This window comes from Ipomoea nil, unplaced genomic scaffold (assembly GCF_001879475.1).
Source record: "Ipomoea nil cultivar Tokyo-kokei standard unplaced genomic scaffold, Asagao_1.1 scaffold0688, whole genome shotgun sequence".
Taxonomy (NCBI): Eukaryota; Viridiplantae; Streptophyta; class Magnoliopsida; order Solanales; family Convolvulaceae; genus Ipomoea; species Ipomoea nil.
In genome coordinates, this window is record NW_017617116.1 from 2,639,150 (window position 1) to 2,662,406 (window position 23,257).

At 35.6% G+C, this 23,257-nt stretch overlaps 3 protein-coding genes across 6 annotated transcripts; 2 read left to right on the forward strand and 1 right to left on the reverse strand.

Moving 5' to 3' along the window:
• Positions 1-420: 420 nt before the first annotated feature.
• Positions 421-6,945, reverse strand: LOC109175255 (MAP kinase kinase MKK1/SSP32). Of its 4 annotated transcripts, XM_019324488.1 has the most exons (7): positions 6,597-6,945; positions 5,715-6,131; positions 4,515-5,548; positions 2,654-2,854; positions 1,590-1,751; positions 1,088-1,267; positions 903-995 (listed from the first exon to the last, which is right to left on the reverse strand). In XM_019324488.1, the coding sequence occupies exons 1-7, from the start codon at positions 6,772-6,774 to the stop codon at positions 990-992; spliced, it is 2,178 nt and encodes a 725-aa protein (XP_019180033.1). In that variant the 5' UTR covers positions 6,775-6,945; the 3' UTR covers positions 903-989. The 4 variants fall into 4 exon arrangements, with proteins under 4 accessions (XP_019180031.1, XP_019180032.1, XP_019180033.1 ...); XM_019324486.1 differs by having other exon boundaries at positions 421-1,267; positions 6,597-6,944; XM_019324487.1 differs by having other exon boundaries at positions 421-1,267; positions 4,515-5,479; positions 6,597-6,942.
• Positions 6,946-9,939: 2,994 nt separating this feature from the next.
• LOC109175994 (ALBINO3-like protein 2, chloroplastic) lies at positions 9,940-19,732 on the forward strand. Its single transcript, XM_019325395.1, has 14 exons — positions 9,940-10,425; positions 10,760-10,866; positions 11,147-11,319; positions 13,513-13,584; positions 13,917-14,018; positions 14,259-14,306; positions 14,940-15,005; positions 16,579-16,626; positions 17,396-17,566; positions 17,705-17,760; positions 17,855-17,972; positions 18,083-18,172; positions 19,048-19,157; positions 19,354-19,732. Exons 1-14 carry the CDS (start codon positions 10,022-10,024, stop codon positions 19,520-19,522), a joined length of 1,734 nt encoding a protein of 577 aa, XP_019180940.1. The 5' UTR covers positions 9,940-10,021; the 3' UTR covers positions 19,523-19,732.
• Positions 19,733-21,653: 1,921 nt separating this feature from the next.
• On the forward strand, positions 21,654-23,257 carry LOC109175997. Its single transcript, XM_019325400.1, has 2 exons — positions 21,654-22,228; positions 22,574-23,257. Exons 1-2 carry the CDS (start codon positions 21,766-21,768, stop codon positions 23,197-23,199), a joined length of 1,089 nt encoding a protein of 362 aa, XP_019180945.1. The 5' UTR covers positions 21,654-21,765; the 3' UTR covers positions 23,200-23,257.

Here is a 23,257-nt window from a genome sequence, read left to right on the forward strand (position 1 = left end):
TAGAATACATATAAATTCTTAATATAATACATATAAATTTTTAGAGCACACAATACATTGTACACCCTGATACACGATATAATTTGCCGTTATACCATGGACTAGGGTCCACCTTGCAATGTGGATCCAACTATAGTATTTGAAAGTTAATATTGTGTATTCGTATTTCATAGTATATAAATTGTAAACATTTAGTATGTAAATTATGAACATTTGAACTGAAGTTCACCTTGTAAGGTGGACCCGTGTCCACGGTATAATTTGCAGTGGTGGCAAGGGCTGTTAAAAAATAAATAAATAAATAAATAAAAATATGAAGACACTTCAAATAAGAAATGAGTAGGTAACAAGTAACATCCTACATTTCCCTTTAAAATGACAATATGCAATTCATCTGTAAAAGTATATGGTGTTAGAATATCAAATATTAAACTTTTGCAACTTCCATACAGATCCTAATATGCATAGAATACCACCAGTCTTTCCTCATCAGAAGATTACATAATTTTCAACAATACATTCTATGGTTAATGGTGGGGGCTATAAATAATGTGCCAACCAGCAACTTTCGTTTGCTCAGACGATCCCACAAGGCACAACCCAAAGCAAGTCAAACAAAACCACAGTGGACCTACTGTCCAAAATCATGAAGCTAAGAACAAACAAGTGAACAACTTCATCTATCTACATCACCGCTTTACTTGCCTCCGAACGTTGCCAACTGTACTCGTAGTTTGAGACATAGTTTTGACAATTCGAAGAGTAACTCGCACTGTTGACTTGTCGTTGATTCCGACTGCTTTGATGGTCTGGGGTCAGCTAGCAATTGTTGGAGTTGTGAACATAACACCAGTGCATCTTGATCATGTTGGCATGATTTCATGAGCAACTGGACTAATTTACAACTTTGCTCTTGTGGGAAAGATGGTTGAGTTGGAATGGGCGGAACTAAAAAAGGGTGTTGGAGTAGCTGTGGAATCCTCCATCTTTCATTTCTGTCCCATGCAAGACAATTCTTCATAAGATCAAGGAGCCATGGGTTGGAAACTGGTTCAAATGTTATTTCATGGTTCGGATCTGTTATAACCTTAAATTTTGCCCAGAATGTTCTGTGTTCTGAAAATGGTGTCCGACCATAAACCATTTGGTAAAGGATGCAACCAAGTGACCAAATGTCTGATGGACGACCACATTTTATGATGTTCCCATTTGCATCTGTCTCGTTGCACAAAAATGCTTCGGGAGACATGTAACTTAAAGTGCCCACCTGCACATATATTAACATGCAATAAGAAATATGGGCAGTAGACATGCATGATATCATTGACTAAGCTCCGGCTTCTATCTTAAATAAGCCAATCCTAAATATCACCAAAAAGGTTAAAGTAACTGCAGAATGACCGCCAAGGACCTTGTGGTCCAATCGCACCAAGTTGTTCCCTCATAGGGGAGGTTGTGGGTTCGAGCCTCAGTGGAGGCGATATTGGCTCTTTGTGCTTTATTTGGTTGAGAAAGTAGTTATGAACAGATACTACATTGTAATAGAGTCAATAGTATTCAAAAAAAAAAAAAAAAAACTGCAGAATGACCTGTGCATCCCTCTGAATGTTTGTGGTGTCACTCATTATAGCCTTGGCGATGCCAAAATCAATCAACTTCAGTGAACCTCTCACAAGCAGGAAGTTAGCTGGCTTTAGGTCTGAGTGCACAATCCGTTCTTCATGTATAGTGTTCACGGCAAGAAGTATTTGCTGCAACATGTTATAAAAGTATGAGTACATTTTAGATCTTTCCCATTACAGAAATAGAGGCTTACATGAGCCAATAGACTCGATAATAAAATGACCAGTCTTTCCTTGGTTATTAGATAGAAGGTCAAGCGGTATTGCCTTTATATCTCCAAAGGAAAGTTCTCCAAATTATTACCAACATGAGAAAAAGTGAGGGGAGTATAACAAGGAACTAATGATCATAGTAAATGAGCAACTGAATAACTGCAATATTAGAAAACAAAAGACTCTTACTTAGCTGGAATATACTACAATAGAAAACATAAATGGCTTTAACAAAATTTAAATCATAAACAGCTGACCACAATTAGCTACCATGTAAAGCAAAACGCCAAAAAGGGAGAGACATTAATATTGTTAAGAGTCCCACATTGATAAAATAAGAGAGAACATATGGGTTCATAAGGCCATGGGTTAGACTAGCTACCAGGTTGGCCCAATCTTAGTTTCTAACATATATTACAACCAAATGTCCTACATTGGGAATGCCCAACCAACTCCCCAATGTGCATATTGCACATTGGAGCTTATGTGGCATCCCAATGTCCTACCTTCAGTACATTGGGAATGCCTTTAAAGGGAGACATTAGTGTTTATGTCAGAAAAAAAGTTGTCTAATTTTGTTTCTCAAAGGTCAAGACAATTTAATTTTGACCAATGCTTTAAGACATATTTCTTTAACATTTAGAGTTGAATTATTGAAATAAGTAGTATTTATTAGCAGTTTCTTAATATCTTATTTTTAATTTTCAAAGGGTAAACTTAAAGAGTATCAAAATTTAAAATGGAAAATGACCAAGAAAACAGTAAACATGACCATCAAAATGGTATGAAGAAAGTAGTATATATGGTTGGAAAAGAACCTGCCAGTAAAATCTTAGCCAGTTTTCATCAATGGTTGCATTACAGTCATCTAGCTCCCTCCATTTCTGGGACAGCATGTGAGCCAAATCAATTTCTCCATATTCAAGAACCATGTATATAAAGCCATCTTCTTTGACCCTGCCGTCTTTATTACTCATGGAACCATTCATGACTTCCTGAAGCAAGTTCTTGTCTGTCACCTAAAAATTAGGGAAAGAATTCAGTAGCTATCTGAAGTACATAGCTATCTAAATTTGTAGCTTTCTAAAGCACTAAACCAGACCAAGCACTGAGAACAGATATGGAAGTGGCAAGTGGGGAGTCTTCTGCTCAGGACCTAGCACTTTGCATAGTGAAAGTCCACAGACAATGATATTGATGTCAAACCATTAAGTAAAGTAATCAAGCACACTTGTTACATGGCAGAACATTAGTTAAGACATCACAGTTTCTCTTGGCTAAGTTTACTAGATACTCTATTTCAGTCAGGTATAGAATGAAACTTGCTCTATTTTAATATATGTATACATAAAAACATTGGAATGTAGAGATAGTTCATTTTAATAACCCTAAGCTGACATATATGTGTTTTTGTATTTGGAAATTTCCGAAAAACAAGAAAAATGTGTTTTCAAATTCATTTGTTAAGTTGGAAAAATGGAAAACAATGCTAAAAAAAAAACATATTTTAAGTTTTCCATTTTTCCAGAGAAATGGAAAACCTTTCCAGTTACTAAACATTTGCCCCTCTGATGGTGAACTAAGTTGAGCCTTCTTGGTCCATGGTCAAGAGCTCAACCTCAATCCTTATTCTCTTGTATTCTTCAAATAATATGCACAAGTTAGGTACAAACACATGCTACAAACACAAGTTAGGTACAAACACATGCAACATTCTTCAAATAATATGCACAATTTAGGCATAAACACTTATATACTTAGTTTTGCTTAATCTTCTATTCTTCCAATAGCAGCTAATTTGAAAATTATCTTAGAGAAGCTTATGTCTCCCCAGCTATACAGATCCCTCCCACCCTACCCCTCAAAACCTAATAATAATAATAATAATAATAATAATAATAATAATAATAATAATAATAATAATAATAATAATAATAATAATAATAATAATAATAATAATAATAATAATAATAATAATAATAATTATTATTATTATTATTATTATTATTATTATTATTATTATTATTATTATTATTATTATTATTATTATTATTATTATTATTATTATAGAGAGAGAGAGAGAAAATTATGTCTTCCCACCTAAAAAAATAAAAAGAATGGCAAAAAAATAATATAAAACACTATCAGGCCTCACCATAAAAGCCTATCACATCAAAAAGTTTTTTAAGAGAATTAATCTAATTGGACAAGTGGACAATAGTTTACATTTACCTAGATACAAAAGAAAATTGACATAATAAATAACCCAATTATATATTTTGCGCATGAATCCAAAACAGCAATTGTATTTCTATTTGCTGATGGTCATGCTTTCTAATAACAGTCATAGTATTTTATTGTGAATTAATTTATTAAGATATTAAGCTCTGAATAGTATATGTGTAGGCATACTAATGTTTCTAAATTTATTCAATTATTATACATTTTGGAATGCTATGTCAATATACCTTTGGCCCCCCCTTAAAAAGTTTCTAGCTCCGCCCCTAAGTCTCTCAACTTAACTTAGTTACATATGCAGCTCTTCATGTGAAAAACAAAACGAAAAACAAAACAAAACAAAAACAAACAAACAACTTGGAAAACATTTTGTGCAGAGGAATAAGCAATGTATAAGATCCAATGCACCAGAATCTATAAACATTGACTTGTAGTGCATACCTCGTAGTCAATGAGTTGAATAATGTTGTTCTTCCCCTTCAATGTCTTTAAATACTCAATTTCTTGGCAAAACCCATAAGCAGTCGCATAATCTCGACCTTTAAGCTTGATTCTTTTCAAGGCATAAATTGTGCAATCTGATGAAATGACTTTATGGACCTCACTACTTCCACCACTACCTATCTTCCCAAGCCTCTGGTAAAGCTTTCCATTAACTTTGAAAAACAGATCAGGATCATAAGTTTTTCGTCTAGATGAAGATGTGACTTTACTGCTTGCAACTTTCTCTGGTTTCTCCAATTTGGAAGGCTCTGCTTTCAAGCCCAATGATGAAACTTTTGGCAAGGCATCCTCAGATTGCATATCTGCAACATCCCCTTTGGCAGAATTTCCATCAAGAGGGGAAGGACCATTGGAGGTGTCACCCAACTTAGGTATAGTGCTATGTTGCTCCTTACTTGGGATACAACTCTTAGCTTCCAGTTCAGTTTCAGCGCTAGAGTTAGGAGCTGTAAGGGCTTCCTGACCGGCTAATGCTACATTTTCATTCTTGGATGAAGGATGCAAAAGCTGCATAAAATCTTTTTGGGGCACCAGTTCATAATTCAGTTTAGACTCTCCTATGGGTTCCGCAACTAAATGAGAATTGCCCATTTTATGCGATTGTGAACAATAGGTTGTTGAATTAAGCATGGGAGCAGAAGTAGAGTTAATCAATGTTGTTGTGATGCAAGATGACCCATTAACTGAAGATTGAGTCATTGGGTGGCTAAAATCACTTTGTAGAAAGTTACTAAATTGATGAGGCTGATCAGAGACCGCCGCAGTTCTTTTATTCAGCAAAGAAATCCCAGCCTCAGACCTTAAATTACCATCCATATCTGAATGTGGAACATTTTGATTCCTCATGTCCTGACTAACAACAGTCGGAGCCTCTATTTGGCTGCTTGTGTACCATTCAGTTCCTGTCAATGCAAGTGAATTCATATGAGACAACAAATCATCCCTTTGAGTGGCCATTTGGCCATCAGCCCCTGCATGGAGAATTTTTTTTGCATGTTACACTTGCACTTACGCTAAGCCTCTTTTGCACCACATATAATCAATACTACAAATAAATTTTCAGTTATGTCTTGGGAGATAATATTTCATCATGCATTGAAGGATATGGAATTAATTATTTGAGAATTTTTGTGTTACCCTGAGATCTGGAATTGTAATCTGTGGCATAATGGACTTTCTTCTGACCCTCAACCAGTGGAATGTCCACACTTCTTGCAACTGTGGACTCAAGTGTAATATTGCTTTGACACCCCTCAAAGGACCTAATTTGATCACGCTGAGCATTCATTGATCTAAAATCCTGTTCATGTGTATTCACAGTCGAATTCCAACCAGAAGGTGGAGTGACTAATTCATCCTCATGGGTTTCTCTGACAACAGAGGCTGTGTTCTTTGGTTGTGAAATGCAACCCTGCAGTCTGTGACTAGCCAAAATATCATCATGTGCCTTCTTCATATCACACATAGGATCTACACTTTTGGTTGAGCTGTTTGAAACTTCCCTTCGAGGAAGCAGTTGTCTCCTAGGCCTTATATTATTTGATTGTATATTGCCTGTAAGTTGCTCAAAGTTAGATGTAGTTCCAAACCAAAATAATGGGGGGAAAACCCTACTATACAGATGTTACTTGATTACTCAATTTCCAGTAACATTCTTCTTTCTTCTAGGAACAATGTTCACTCTCACTCATATACATATAGCCAAAAAAAAATTTAATCTGAAGTGAGGTTTCTGAGTATAATATTTTTAATGAAAAAAACGTTCCACGGATCCAGGAATTAATGCCATAAGAAATCTACTCTCTTTGGACACAGTACAAACTTCGAGCATACTGTACAAATTCCCAATTTCTTTATTAAAAAAAAATAGAGAAAAAGAAACAGGAAAATCAAAAGTTTCTCAGCTCAGCAAAAAAATAGAAAATCAAAACCCCCCAAATAATTATCCCGGAGCCCTATAAATCTAATCATCTCAGTTGAAAATCAATTACATACCGTAAGAAGTGTCAGTAGTCTTACCTAGAGGCCGGTGGCGCTTGAAGGCGGCCTGAACGTCGCGGAGAAAGTCCGGCGGCGACGAGGAGGAGGAGGAGTAGGAGGAGCGAGTGACGTTGGCGGAGTCAGGGTTTATCGGACGGACAGGAACGCCGCTGGTAGCCGCTGCCGGTGGGACCGGGAGGTTAGCTTCCCTTTCCATGGCTTTTCATCTTATTAGTTTATTCACATCTCTCTGCAGACAAAGCTAATCGAATCTGAATCTGAAGAAGAAGAAGAAGAGAGAGAGAGAGGATAGCAACAGGAGAAATGTTTGAATGGCGGTGTTGGCGCTCCTCAATTCTCAAATCAGTAACAGTGGGCGCTTATGCTCCTTTTTTGTCTTTCTCAATAAAAAGCAAGAGACAGTAAGCAGTAGCCCATTTACTTATTTTGAAATTGGTATAACCTATAGTTATTGTGTGAATCGGGGTCCACACATAAATGACATTGTTTCGTGTAATTTTTTCACATGTCCTACTATAATATACGGAGTATATTTTTATAATTTATTCTAAAACATAATATACGTTATTTTAACTCATAACATATATTATCTTATCTTATAAGTTGCATTATTTTAACACATAAAGTACAATATTATAACATATAAAATACATTATTGTATCACATAATGTACATTTTTCTAACACATAACGTACATTATTCTAACTCAAAATGTACATTATTCTAACCCATAAAACTAAACGACATCATTTTGGACCGTGCTCCACACATAACCCATACGCCGTAAACAAAATAATAGGGAAAATTCTTTAAAAAAAAAAAAAAAAAAAAGACTAACGCTTTTGACCCCTTAATTGTTTTACTTTTGAAAATTTAGCACATATCAATTTATTTGAACAAATTTAATCTTTTAATTGTCTATACTATATCACATTTGATCCCTGATGTTATATAATTAAAAAAAATACTAATGTTTTCATGAGGGTTGTATTTGTCCATTCCTTTCAACCATTCAACTTTCGTCTCCTTCTCCTTCTCCTTACCTGCTTTTGCCAAAATTATGAGGAAGACTGTTTGGAGAAAGGCAATAGTGCAACCCACTATTAATGCATAAGGGATTTGTTGTTTCTCACACTTAACTTTTCCATTTCCTCTTTTAATCTCAGTAACAATCGGAGATCCATACACAATTATTTTAAAATTTGATGAAAGAATTGGTAACCCATTTTTTTTTTTTAATATAAGGTGATAAATCTTTATTAACACCATTACTTAGTATAGCCATAAACATGAGTATAAATCTATCATCAGCTAGACTTGCAATCAACCTTCTCTTCCAAGATTCCATCTTCCTAATGAAATGAATAATACTCCCTTTATCCCTAATTATACAAAAATTGATCCTCATAATCACTACATAAATTATCAGCTCAAATGTTTAGTAATCTAGTTATCTTGTGCTCTTGGAGGTATACCAATTCCAATTCTTATGCTTGCACCCACTATCTTCATATCTTCAACATAATGGATGCCAAAGGCGAGAAGGGATGCGACGGCGATGGAAGCGGTGGCACCAATAAAGAGTGATGCAACGAAAAAAACTTTGACTGACATGAGATTAGAACTGTCGACATAGCCTTTTCTAAAAGCAGATGTTAGTGTTTTAATTGCTCCAAAAAATCTCAACATATAATTGGCAATATTATTATGGCAAACTAAGATAGGGTTAGCTTGGTGTCGGTTTGTTTTACAGAAGACTGATTGATCAGATACAACAACAGGCGTACTGACACTGAAGATCTGTTTTAGGAAGATGTTTCCTTTTCACTGAACGCGGTATAAGAAGTCAGCTTTGGAAAGAATATCAGCGGATCGGTCTTGGAAAGGTATGGACCGAATCTTTAAGATTACATCCTTCACATATCGTACTACCATCTACAATCAAAGATATTTTTGGAGAGTGTTCTTGCTATGGAAGTATAAGTACCCTCATTCGGTCATGAATTAGGGTTACGTTTTTTGAGAAAAAAGAAACACTTCTAACTATACAGAAGATCACATCTTTGATTATCATGTCTCTTCTCAAGACAATTTGTTCTTGGTGATTATGATGAAGAACTTGAGAAGAGATATCGTTGCTTAAACGAAAGGACGCTAAGATCACACCGTTGTGGGAACAACATTGGACTACGTCACTTAAGTGGACTGCATCAGATTTAGCTCTCCAAGTGAAGGGACTTCATTGGACTTCTGTATGCACGGCTCTCCAACTTCAACAATCCATTAAACCTGTGTAGACTGGGTACGTACCTTGTGTGGGGCACTTGGGTGAGATTATTGTTTCTCAACCGTTGTACATTGGATTATGAGTTAGTGGATTGGACACCTCTGTGATCGTCCCCCAAATGTAGATACACACTGTATCGAACTGGGTAAACATCTTGTGTGTTGTTTTTGCTGTCTGCCTTAGTTTACTCTTTCTGCAAACAAATCAGTGATCTATCTATCTGACTGACATCATCGTTGAATCTGTCAGTCTAATCCATCAGTCATTTAACCCCATTAATATCCTTAAAGTGAGGAAATGCAAAATTACAGCAGAGATTCCCAATTCTAGTTGCCTGGTCTGCGTTATCGAAGTTGAAGCTTGTCGAAGTGACAAGATGGAGTCGAGGTCGAGGCCTACTTGGTCAGATGAGAAGATTGATTTCAAATTTAGTTACCAAAAGATAGATGTTACAATACTAAAGATGTTATGAAACGTAAACCTCTCATAACTAATAAACTAGTCTAAGTCAAACAATCTAACACCACACAATTATTAACCTATTACAATAATGAAATAATAATAAGAATAATAACATTATTAACACACCCCCTCAAGCACAAGGTGGGTGTAAAACTACGTTGAGGTTGTCCCGAAGAGCTGCAAAGCGTGGTCCTGACAGCGGTTTGGTGAAGATATTTGCAAGCTGATCCTTGGTAGACACAAAGTTAACGACGAAACCCCCGGAGGCAAATTTGTCCTGAACGAAGTGGTAGTCAATTTCAACGTGCTTTGTCCTGGCATGAAAGACCGGATTGGCGCAAAGATATGTAGCGCCGAGATTGTAGCACCACAGTGTAGAGGCTCTCCGGAATGCAACCCCAGCTCATGGAGTAGCGAAACCACCCAAGTTACCTCTGTCGAAACATTAGCCAAAGCCTTATATTCAGTCTCGGTTAAAGAACGTGCAATAGTGCGCTATTTCTGAGAGAGCCAAGAGATGACCTAATTATTTTCTCAGGTTACCTTCCGTGATCAATTTTGGCCCTTATTCCCTTTACTTTTCAAGTCTAAAACCCTCAACAAATAACTGCCAAGTCCCAATTGCGTGCGGGGTATTGGGAAATGTTAACTCCCCGATCACACTTTGCAGAGACTCCTTTTGCCAGAAGTGGCAATGCTGAAATTCTTACAACGGAGATTCATCCCTCGCGTTCCCTCCACACCCTCATACTACTTTCCGCACTCCTTTACTCAATCGCACGGTTCCAGTCACCGGCGGCGGCTGCACCATCTTCTCTGCCGTCCGGTGCCGCCGTCTTCTTTTGCTAGTGCTCCGCAATTTCTACCGCCGTTCCATGGAATTTCTTCCCCACGTTCTTTCTCCACTCGCGAGTCCGACTCCGCCGCAGGCTGTCCGCTCAAGGATGACAGCTTGACGGCTGCTCAACCCTTTGCGCGGCCAGACCCGTTTCTTGGCGGCGATGTGGATAGTAGCGGGAATATTGAAGATTTGTTTCTTCCCGTTAGCAAGATGATTTCGTTGGTAGATGGCTACCACGACCTCTCCGGGCTCCCTTGGTGAGTAGCAAAATGGACACTGCTTTAATTTTTGTCTTTTCAGTTTTAACCTTTTAAGTTCCCTAATCAAATTCCTCTTATTGTATTGTTATAAGAAATCTCTCGAAACTATAAACCATGTCTCATCATGACTCACAGAGGTTTTTTTTGCCTCAATTCATTTGTCTTGAATGGAAAATTGCCTGGAGATTTCCTCAGACTTTCTTTAATTTTTGAAATGTTTTAGCTATAATAAGATGTAATATGCCTTTATTTTATTTTATAAATACATTTTAGTACTTTACTTTTAGGGACTTTGGTATTGCATTTAGTCAGTAGTTATTTGATTTTGTAGGTGGGCGGTTATTGCTTCTGGGACATTGGCAATGAGGCTCGCATTATTTCCTTTTATAATATTGCTAATCCGCAAGATGACAAGGATTGGAGAGATACTTCCCAATTGTGAGGCTTTTTTCTCTATTATGATTGATCTTCATTCTTAATTATTTAGAACAAAATGCTCCTAAGGCAGGAGCAAGTGATTGGTGGGCTGTTTTACTTGCTTAGCTCTTATTGTTCAAAGGGAAAGACAAAAAAATGCAAAAGCTTGCAACTTTATAAATATTACTTCATAGACGTTGCTTTCGATTAACTGACTATGCTTAGGGTCTCTTGCAACATAATGGTAAAGAAATGAAAGTAAGGCAATGGTTTCACATGATTTTTTTCTCCATTCTTCAAGTGCCCTCTCCATTTGCACCCCCCAAGGCAGGAAAGAGTTACAAAGACCAAATTAAACTAATGTTGAGAAAGAGACGAGGAAGAACTTTCAAAGACCGACTTATAATCTTCCTGAAAGAGAAACGAGAAGCTGATTGCCCTTCATTTGTATGGTTCTTTGCAGCTATTCTCCAGGTGATATTTCTTTTACCTTAGTCTAGCATATTTTTTTCTCTTAGGTGATTGATTAATGAACCCGTTCTCTTAAGGCATAGTTGAGCTATTAATTGTTTATGGAATTATTTTCATTTTGTGTCTATATATTTATTTATCTACTTGAGAAACAAAAAACTTAGCAAATACTGTGAAGTATGGCTTAAAAGTAAATGCTTTTCGTCTGCTATTTCCATTGCAACATATTTAAATATTGTGAAATTTAAATACTTTGCGAGTCTGGCTGCTATTGCAACTAGCTATGGATTTGGAGATATACTTCTGATTAACATTATTTATCTGAACACCTAGATTTCTTGGACCAGATGACAAGGTATATAATATGATTCTTATGTTTTCTCACCTCAAAATGAAAAGAAATATGTATTAAGATTTAAGGAAGATAAATATGTTTTTACCTTTGAATTATGATCAGTTTGCAGAAAGTTGTTTTTGTTCACAATGATGATACTTTTGGATAACCAACAAATTCTAAGGCTATGTTTGCAAGCTTATAGCTTATTTAAAGCTATTAGCTCTGTTTGTAAATAGAGAAGAGATTAATTTCAGCTCTTGTTTTGAAATGCTATCCCCAATAGCGTTTCAAGAAATAAGCTTTGGGTTATTTTTTGTTCCTACTAATAACCTTGTGATTTTACAACAATGACACCCTTAGTCTGTCCCTCATTAAAATCTAATCTTTCTTGATACATTCTTGAAATAAAAAATTATCTTAAATTTTAGGTTTTTTAATTAAAAAAAGATTTTTATATAAATATTTTCAAAAGAAATAACATTACTTTTTTTTTTTTTTTAATGTAAAACATTTTGGAGCTGTGTGTATGTGTATATATATAGTGAATAAATACCATATAATACTAGTTATTTAGAATTATGAATTATGAATTAAAAATTATAATACCTTAAAAATAGATTGTTTAAATAGACTTTATTTTTCAAAAGCTAAGATAATGTATACTGGTTCATCATTGGATTGGTCATTCTTTTAAAAATAAAATTAACATATATAAAGATACCTTTTTATGTCTTTTACATATATTAGTTTATTCAACGACTAATTTTACCAAACATTTTTAAAACGATCAACTTTCAGCTTTTCAGCTTTTAGTTAGCTTTGCAGGCTTTCAACTAGGTATACTAAACAAAGCCTAAATGGGGATAAAAGGTGAGGAGGAATGGAAAGAGGTGACAATTATTTTGTCACTCTTGGATGTGGGGAAGGAAGGTTTCATCACATATAAACACGAGATCTGTAGAAAAACACATTAAATAGGAGGAGTTCAATAAAATATGAATTCTAAAGTATCTTCAGATGTTTGAGTTTGGGCTGGAGGTTTCCTTAAGTATGAAGTGTGGAACAGGATCAAAAGAAATACAATTGCTATGAGGGAAAGAGGGAAGTATATCTTGAATCTCAGTGTAGATGTTTTGTGCTTTGGAATTATTTTTATTGGATATAGTTTTATTTATTTATTGTAATTGCTTTTGTACTTTTATTCAACCTCCCTCAATGCAATTTGGTGAAATATACAATTAAGAAAAGAGAGAGACTTGAAGTTTAATGGTTTATGATTTTCTTTGAACAATCTGCAGCTAGCATTTTGATCAAAATTATGAAGCAGATTTATTCTTTTCCATCTGTAGTTGTAGTTACTTACTTACTTTATCATGTAGTGTTTCTGTACAGTGTTAATAATCTTTTTAAAAATGTTTTCTGCACTTAGTGTTTGGAGAAAAAGGTTGTTTTTCTTTTTAGTTTTTACCCTTTGTCATTTACACAAACCACCCTGGATGTTTGCTTTGGTTAATATCTTATGCAAACTGATTTTTCTATATGTAGTTAAGTGGTTAGCTTTATGGTTGAGAACTTGTATATTATTTGTCTTTGGTGTTGTTAGGAGTTAATAATTGAAAACTGTAATTACATCAAATATTTGACATATGATTGCATCCCCTCCTCCTTCTCCCTCTATAATTAGTTTGGACCAAACATTTATCACATATATTTTATCACTTTATTTTTTCAATATTCATGCACGCACACCAAGTAATACGTGTACAATTTATATCTACTCATATTAATTAATTAATACATATAGAATATGTATGTAAACATATTCAGTCAAAAAGTTTATGAACTTCTGTGTTTGGCAGGTGCCCTACTTTCTACTATGGCTCACAACTGTAAGAAGAATGTCACTTGATCATCATGATGGGTTTGATTGTGTAAGGCACGCTTATGTATATATGCATTGCTTGAGTAGATCTATGAATTATTGCGTATAGTCATATACTTCGCTGCCTTTTAAGTTCTATATTATAGTAGAAGTTATGCTTTAAATTCTGAAGCTTTTTGAAGTTTACATGTTACCTTTTGAGCAAATACTAATGGCTCAATATTCAACCTCTGCAGCAGCTTTTAGCTGTTGCTGTAGTCATTATTTAATCTGTTCTGGGCTGCTGTCTAGGTAGTTTCAGTTAGATGTTAGTTGACACTTGAAAGCTTGTCTTTTTGGTCTGGTAATGTTTTTCTTATGTCAGTTTTGAAACTTGTACAGGGAGGAATTCTATGGTTTCAGAATTTGTCGGAACTCCCAAATGGTACTTTAGGCTCCATCCTTCCTTTACTGGCTGCAGGCTTGTATTTTGCAAATGTTAAGGTATTTGTTGTTTTCTCCCACAATATGTCCACGACAATATTTAGAAATGAAATTTTAGTAACAGAATATTTAGAAAGTGATTTCAAAGTTCAATGGGCCAGTTAAGTAATTTGCAAACTTAACTGAATGGGTTCTTATTTTATTTTATATTTTTTTCTTTTGGCTTTGGTTTCTTCTGCTAGTTTGGGTTTACCTTGTTTGAATATATCTTTTGATGTCACTTGAATCTACCTTTTTCAGGTTTCCTATCAGAAGTCATCCATTCAAAAAATGAGCGAATTTGCCAAGGTCAACATATAATATTAACTTTTTTTTTTTTTTTTGGGGGGGGGGGGGGTGGGGGGTGGGGATTGCTATAGCTATGTATGCTAGTTGTGTATTTCTTGTGATTTTCTCCCAGTAAATTGCACAATTCCAATCTAATAATCGATTTCAGTTATTTGTCTAATTTTTGGAAGTATAGATAAACAAAGTATAGGCTGAATTCAATTCTACTGAAAATTAGATGTGCACTTAGAGAACATGAGATGTATCTATTAATTTTTGAAGTTTATTTAAACTTTTGAATTCAATCCTACAGAAAGCGAGCTGTGCAGTTGTAGAACTTGAGATGCATCCATTACTCCATCCCGTTTAATGTGTCTGGTAATTAACAAGGGTGGATACAAGCTGGCTGATTATTATTCAATTTTGTATGGATTATTAGCAAATAAAATTTACATATAATATATTTAAAACTGCATTAAAGGTTTTATTAAACACAGTCAGATTTAGAAATTATAAGAAAAAAAAAAAAAAGAACGAAAGAAGAGTTGGTTCGTTTTTCAGATAGCAAACATTACAGGTGAAATGGGATGGAGTGATATTATTCTTTCGTGGTAAATTGGGATGACATACTTACAAATCTATGCCTTGACACAGTGGTACAAGTTACATTTGGAAGTTATGACACTGCCAACAATGTTCATAGCATTCCATATTCCTCAGGTATCTATACATTCTTTCTCTATTTCTTATTGTCTTTGTTATTATTAATTCATTTGCTTGCGATTGGAATTCCCCCCTCCCCCACTACCCCAATGGCTGCTTGTGTTGTTGGCATGAAAAATGGAGTAAACTGTAAGCATAGGTTATGGGGGTAGGAGCAACTTAACCAACTTTTATGTGGATACTATGAGGGAAAGGGATAGAAAAGTTAATACCGATCATGATAGTTTTTTTTTTTTTTTTTAAAGATTTGAATTTGTATCAACTGTCTTGAATCTGCTATCAATTTCTTCATCCTATTGTTCCAGTGCTACCTAAGATCTTGAAATGACCCATTGTCTGACCTTTGATGGACTTGTATATGCTCTTTAAAGTCACAATGCAAGCTCTTGCCTTCTGATTTTTTTATTTTTTTTAAAATTATTTATTTATTTATTTTATTTCACCCCTCCAAATATTTTCATTGCTTCCTTCTCAAAATTATATTTTTATTGCTTCTCTTCCATGGGTTAGACACTCTGAATTTCACATGACAATGAAGTTTATTTCAGAAACTTCCAGTTTTAACTCATCTTGCATCAAAGCTGTCAACGGTTGAAGATTCTTTATGACAGCACTGTTCTTTCATCATTCCTTACCACGACATTAGACAGCTGTATTATCACCCAATGGAGCCACCAAGGCTTCTGCCTCTTCCAAGTTCTGGTAGAAAATAAATGTGGAGAAGAAATTGTGGCATAAACATGATTTCAAAAAAATAGTTTTCAAAGAGCAAATGTAAAAAGGAAAAAAACATGATTATTTTCCAATATCTAGTTATCTACTAGAAGTATGATGCCAATTTCAACTAGAAAAATAGATAGATAATATATAAAGAAAAAAAGAAAAACCTATGAAAAGATTGCTTGACCTAATTTTCTAAAATTATTTTGTTAACCATGGCATTGTAGGTTCGCAGAGATCACTGTACTGCCTTATTCACCTATAACTTAATTTTGACTACTGAAGAATTTTCTTAATGTTGTAATAAAAAAGTGGAAATTTTGGATTCAAGTGTTCAGTCCCAGTAAACTAATGCTTATTGAACTGCTAGAATGCTTAAAATATTAATTCTTGCTTGAGTTGGTCTATATGAAGCCATTATTTTTAACCATGATAGTTGCTGATTTCTTGATCATGCATAAGGCTACCTACTGTTTGCACACCTATATTTGCCAATGAATACAAATCATTGTTGCTAGCTATGAATTAGAATTAATAGAACATAACACTTGGCACATTTTCCATGTTTTGTGTTTGGTTTAGCATGCACTAACATTAAAACTGGGGTAAAGATTCTAATTGCAGTATTAATGTTAGGATTGTCAAATAATCCCAATATGGGGCTTCTTTCAGGCATCATTATATGCAGGGAAGTGAAAATGAGAATATGGAAGAAAAATATACAGTATCTGATATGTAACTATCTGAAGTACATTTTTCTCTGACGTATTTTTTGCCTTCTGTTCTTTAAAAAGATGCTGAGATGGTGAACTTTTGTACAGAGCTCATGTATTTGCTTTCTCTTTTGCAGGGGAGTTTAATATGTTGGGTTACGAATAGTTCATTTAGTCTTATTCAGGTATCTCTCATCTCTCATCTATGTATCACATATTCACATGGAAATAATTTCCCTTAAACTTCAAACATTGATCGAAACCTTGAGTCCTTGATTGAACTGAGGAAATTTTTTCCTTTGGTGCTACATCATCCTTAATTTTCATTCACAATGCCTCAATCCCCTATACTTTGCAACACTGGAGAAAAGTGAATGGAAGTTACGTATCTCTTAGTTTATGGCTACTTATTTAACAATTCAACCCTTTCCCCTTGCCATGCTCTCCCTTTATAGGAGCAAGGCATTCAATTCCATGCATTTAAAGACTCAGTTTCCCATCTCCTTATGGTCCTTGATGCCGGTCATGCAGCACATATTACTTAAACTAAATAATCCCAATTTAGTTAAGTGTCCGCCATATGGAGTTTAAATCTATATATTTAGCTATATTTCACACTAACGAGTTTTGAACTTCTTTAATTAACATGCCTTTCTTAACAATATCTATCTGGATATATTTAGGACTTGTACTAAACCATCTCTTTTCTATCTAAGAAGGCCTTCTACTTCCATATTATTGTTCTTCAAACCTGGGAATTCATAGACTTGTACTAAACCATCTACAAAATCCTGGTCATTAGATTTGACAATTTTATACTGGCTGTCAACATACTGCCATGCTCCTTGCGTCTGGGCTTTAAACTGTTGAAGTTAGGAACAATTTGTTTAGTATCTTTTCATGTATTGGTAACTGAATTCCTTTTATCTCTTTTTTTTACATTTTGATGTACAGCAAATAGCTTTAAGGAATCCATATGTTTGCAGAAAATTGGGTATACCTGACAGGGATGCTTCTGCATTAGCTGCAAAAGATAAAGATAACTCTACGGTGTGGGAAATGTATCTGCCAAGTGAGCTGCGTGAGATAGTTGCCCAGAATATATCATCTTCAGAAATGGTTAAAGTAAGTAGCTGTTCCTCTGCTCCATGGTTTGCACCCCCCCCCCCCCCCCCCCCCTCCCCCTCCTCCCACTTTTTTTTTTTTTTTTTTTTTTTTTTTTTTTTTTTCTTATTCAAATTTTAAGATTGGGAATTTAAACAGATTTCAACCAAACTCTTAGCAGAGGGTGAGAAAGATGTGGCTCTTCCACTACTGCGGTAACTTATATTTCTGAATATTGGTTTGGGCTTTATTCTGTTCATATTTTCACCATTTTGATGGCTGTAATGCATTTGTAAACATAAATTACAGACTTACTATTCATAAGGATCCCGAGAACATTAGAGCACTGGCTGTTTTGGGGCAGGCACTGTTGCATTATGGTTACTTAGTGGAAGCAACTGAATATTTAGAGCATGCTATATCCAAGGTTTGAAATTAATGCTATATCGTTAGTGTTCAGTTGTGCTTGTGAAATTTATATGCAAGTTTTTTCTCTTCTCCCGACCAAGTATTGAATTTTCTGCAAAATGTATTCAGCTGCTTCGAAATGGTAATCCAACGGGAGGTGACGACGTTGACCTTTTGATCCTATCATCTGAATGGGCAGGTGTAGCTTATATGCGGCAGGTAATGACAATCTCAGTATTTGACTCTGACTTCATCATTGAGTTAAAAATATGAACTGGTTCATATTAGAGACGTTAAATGGTGACTACCATACATTGATCAAAGAAATTTTTAAAAGCCGGAATGTTTTTGTGCTGCTGTTATATTGTTGGGAAAAGGGTCAAATAGGCGCATAAACTTTATACGAAAAGTCAATTAGGCCTTTGAACTTTTGTAGAGTGCAATTAAACACATGAACTCATCATTTTAGTGCATCTCACGCCTTCAGCAGGTTAACCACCCGGTAACCTTCGGTAAAAGCCTGTGGCAGCTGACTTTTCAATATTATTAATATTTGGTTTGCCACGTAAGCAAAGTAAACCGGGTGGTTAACCGGCTGAAGGGGTGAGATGCACTGAAATGGTGAGTTCAATTGCACTTTTTGAAAGTTGAAAGGCTTAATTGACTTTTCGTGTAAAGTTCATGGACCTATTTGACCCTTTTTCCTATATTGTTTAAACCTCCAATTCTAGTGTTATGGCATAATTATAAATAGGTTTTCTTGACTTGACACCATCCCATTCTTGTTTGCTCCTACATAAAGGGGTGTTTGGTAAATAGTTGTTAGCCGATTGGGTTAGTGGGTGTGACTAGTTGATAGCATTGGCTGACGGTAGCAAAATATTTGGTAAAATAGCTATTAGCTGATAGTTGATTACATGCAAAATGACTTTCTCAAAAAGCTTATTGAAAAAGCTGTTTTGAGTAGCTTTTTGAATTTTATGAACCTGGTTACCAAACAGAGCCAAAATCTCTTGTATATGAAAAGCTGAGTGTTTGAATTTGCAGCAAGGTATAAACCTGGTTTTACAACATAATTTCCTTTGTTTTTTCAGGGGAAATTTGACGAGGGTATGACACACCTTAAAAGAATAGCTACGATGAAGGAGCCCGAGGATCCAAATTCGAAAGCCAATTACTACGAGGGTTTGGTAGTATTCTCGAGGTATAGTTACATCAACGACTCATCATATCTTCAAGTGCAACAGAGTTTTGATAAATGAATACTGTAATTATCATTTAATCGAGGAGAAATCTGGGTTCTAAACCCACAAATGCTGTGTTTATAAAGGAAGTAATTTACTTTCAAAAAAGAAAAAATAAAGGAAGTAATTTGATTTGATATGATGATGATGTTGCAGTGGTTTGTGCAATGTGGGGCGTAAAGCTGAAGCTGCCAATTATTTGCGCATGGCAGCCGCTTATGATGATTCGTATAAAAGATTCCTAGAAGAATGCGAAGAGGATCTGTGTACAAAAGAAGATGAATTTGTCGACGACCTTGTCAATAGCCGGAGAGTTCATTATTGAGTTACCGTGATTTATATCCCCTCCCAAATGTTCTGTCGACTGGGAGTGACGGTTCTTGGGATTGAGGATTCAACATTTAGGGAGAAAGAAAGATTTTTTAATACCGTTTTTACGTGTATAATAGTAGCATAGGGAAACGTTACAATGCCAAAAAAGTGGTACATAAAAATGTCTTATTTCAAAAAATAGAAAGTAATGTATTTTGTTTTATTTATTTTCCTTTTTAATTTACTGCCCCGACAAAATTGTCACATGGATGTTTTCCTTATGAATCTTTGGGGCACAATTTGAAGAAGAAAAATGCTACAGTAAAAAAGTTGAGCTTTTTTTTTTACCGTTGATTTGAGAACTGTAATTGCGAAGCTAGTTAAAGTGGGAAGCTTTAATTTATTTTTGTGTAGTAATAGTGCTATGATTTTGAGACAAGGAACCAAATCAGCTTTTCTCCGTACCAAGCAATTTACAGCATTATTATATCACACAATTTTAGAAAACTAACATTATCTTGTCCGCAAAATGGTGAAATTCTCTTAACCTGACTCGACAGAATAGTGAGGGCAAATTATAAAGATTGGTGTATGATGTTCACAATGAGCCTATTCAATGCCCTAACATGATGGTGAAAGGATAAATTACGAGAATAAATGCATGGTGCTCAAAAGGATCTTACCCAGTGCCCCACACTCGACCTGACAAGATAGTGAATTGGTAAATCAGGAGGACCAGTACCTAGTGCTCACAAGGAGTTCATTACATTATGTGTAACTTCCACACTGCAGTTGTTAGGGTTTGACCCTGTGTTATTGCCTACAATCTATTATTTAAGAATCAATTGAACTGTCCGTGCGGGTGATAGATATATATATCATTATCTAAAACACTATCCAATTGTGACCTGTTTGTATGTATTGTATGAAAAAAGTTGTATACTAAAAATATTGTTGTGTGAGGTACATCATGCCGACAAATTTGTGAGAAAGTTTGGTGTGAGAGATTAGAGTCGCTTTCTAGTTTGTAGTATGTTATCAAGTTTGAACCCAGTTATCCCGTGGTTGATATGACATCTATTATAGGACTAATAATAATGGTTGTGTTGATTATATCCATAATTAAACCCAAATGGTACGTGATGATTGTATCAGTTTCCTACATTCCAAATAACAGAAGGGCCAACCCATGTGGTGTTGGATTTCCAAATCTTGATTCATGAACCAATAACATTCAATTCATACATTCCTATTCCTACAAAATAATAATAATACTATCTTAAAATAATAATAATAATAATAATAATAATATCTGACATGCCAATATTTATAGGGTATTCATGTTTCACAGTTTTTTTTTTTTTTTTTTTTTGGGAGATATTTTGGTCGATTTCCGAACAAGTCAAATAAATGAATAAATTTTCAGAAATTATTATTTTTAGATTAAATAGACCTTTAGTTTTTTTTTTTGGACTAATTAATGTTGTGACGAAAGTATATTACTTTAGAGTATATAATTATCATTTTTCTATTAGTAAACTGATACAGTGAATAGATTTGGCACGCAGCGCTAAAATTCAGGATCCATCTATACACCTTTGCCTCTTTTAGTTCACTCACTCTCTTCACCTCATTTCACCTCTCTTTTTGGTTCAATTTTTTTGGACCACAAGAAGTTTTAGATAGACTTTAACTATAAAAGATTATTTTAAACTAGTACTATATTGGCCGTGTTTGATAATATAATTAGCTTATCAATCAATTTTGACTTATTTGATCACTATTAGCTGTTTAACTTGGTTAAACAATAATATGAGGGTTTGATTAATTAGTTTTTGGTAATAGATTATTGCTCAAAAATGCTAAAATTTAAAGAAAGTCATTTTTCATGTAATCAATTATTAGCTAACAAGTTAATTTACCCAACACTTTTTTACAATTAGCTAATGTTATCAAGTAGTTAAATCCACTAACTCAATCATCAGTTAATTCCTGTTCAGACTTATCCAATTAAGGGGTAAAGTGGTGATCGTATTGATTTTTTCATACAAGAGAGAATTTTGAAATCCCCACCCCTCTTAAAGTATGAGAGTACATGGCCGCTCATACCAACCTGGTTAAATTTTTTTATTTATCTCCTCAATCAAAACCTAAAGAAAGATTATATTTATTTCTCAGTCCCATAAAAATCTGTGTTATATAACACACTACACCACCATTCAGATCTCTGATCTCTTCTTCTTCTTCCATGAAGAAATGGCCATAAACAAGAACTGCAAAAAGAACCCAAAACCCCAGACAAGATCTCACCATCTTCACAAGCCACACTCATGGGCAGTGGTGAGAAGCCTCTTCACCTGCAAACACCTGCAACCACACTTGGAGCAGCAGCCAAAGGAGCAGAGACACAGAAAGCCAAAACAGAAGCCCCCCCAAACCCTTGAAGAAATCAGCAAGGTGCGCAAGAAGATGGGGCCTCAACACCCTTCTAATTCTTCTTCTTCTTCCCCAACCTCCCCTTCCTCCATTGTTGGATCTCTCAGAGGCATGCCCTTCAGAAAGCTGTCTGGGTGCTATGAGTGCAGGATGGTGGTTGACCCTGTTCTTGGCCTCACCAGAGACCCTTCTCTCAGAACCACCGTCTGTTCTTGCCCTGTTTGTGGTCAGATCTTCATGAAACCTGACACCTTGGAGCTCCATCAGGCTGTCAGACATGCTGGTAATTAATCTTTTCTCTTTTTCATTCTGGGCTAAAGCCTAAGTTGATAGTGGATGGCACATTAATGGTTATATGCTCAACACGCCCCTCACCTGTGCGGTGGGCTCCAAGCAACACGTAGACCGTAGTCGCTACAAACCCATAACATTTTGTCTGACTTGATACCAAATTGAAACATGTACCCAGTAAAAACCTAAGCTGATAGTTGGATTGCATGACTATATGCTCAACAACTACAAGAGTAGCTTTTTGTTTCTTTTTTTCTCAAATTTCTAGCCAAAATGTTATCTTGATTGCTTGGAGGTGAGTGTTAGTTTCAATGGCTTTAATTATCTGGAATGACAGTGTCAGAACTGGGAGTAGAAGACACGAGCAGGAACGTTGTGGAGATCATATTCCAATCCAGCTGGCTCAAGAAACACAACCCAATCTGCACTATCGACAGAATCCTTAAAGTCCACAACACACCCAAAGTAATCTCGAGGTTTGAGGAGTACAGGGACGCCATTAAAGCAAAAGCCAACAAGCTTCCCAAAAAGCACCCACGTTGCGTGGCAGATGGGAATGAGCTCCTGAGGTTCCATTCCACCACCTTTATGTGTTCTCTGGGCTTAAATGGCTCTTCCAATCTCTGCAATTCAATCCCCAGTTGCAACGTGTGTGGGATCATCAAGAACGGGTTCAAGGGCGCCGGAGATATCGCCGGAAAAGGTATTCTGACGACGGCGACGAGTTGGAAGGCGCATGTTAGTAGTGGTGCTGCGGCGGATGAGGAGAAGAGGGCGATGTTGGTTTGCCGGGTGATCGCGGGGCGGGTGAAGAAGAGCTTGCAGGGGAGTTTGGAGGAGTATGACTCGGTGACTGGAGGCGCCGGCGCCGGCGCCGGAGGTTATGGTGATTTGGAAGAATTGTATGTGTTTAATCCTAAGGCTGTTTTGCCATGTTTCGTTGTAATTTATAGAGGGTTTTAGTACCTAGTATTCTGTTCTTATTAAATTTGTAATTATATTAAAATTATATTTATTACTC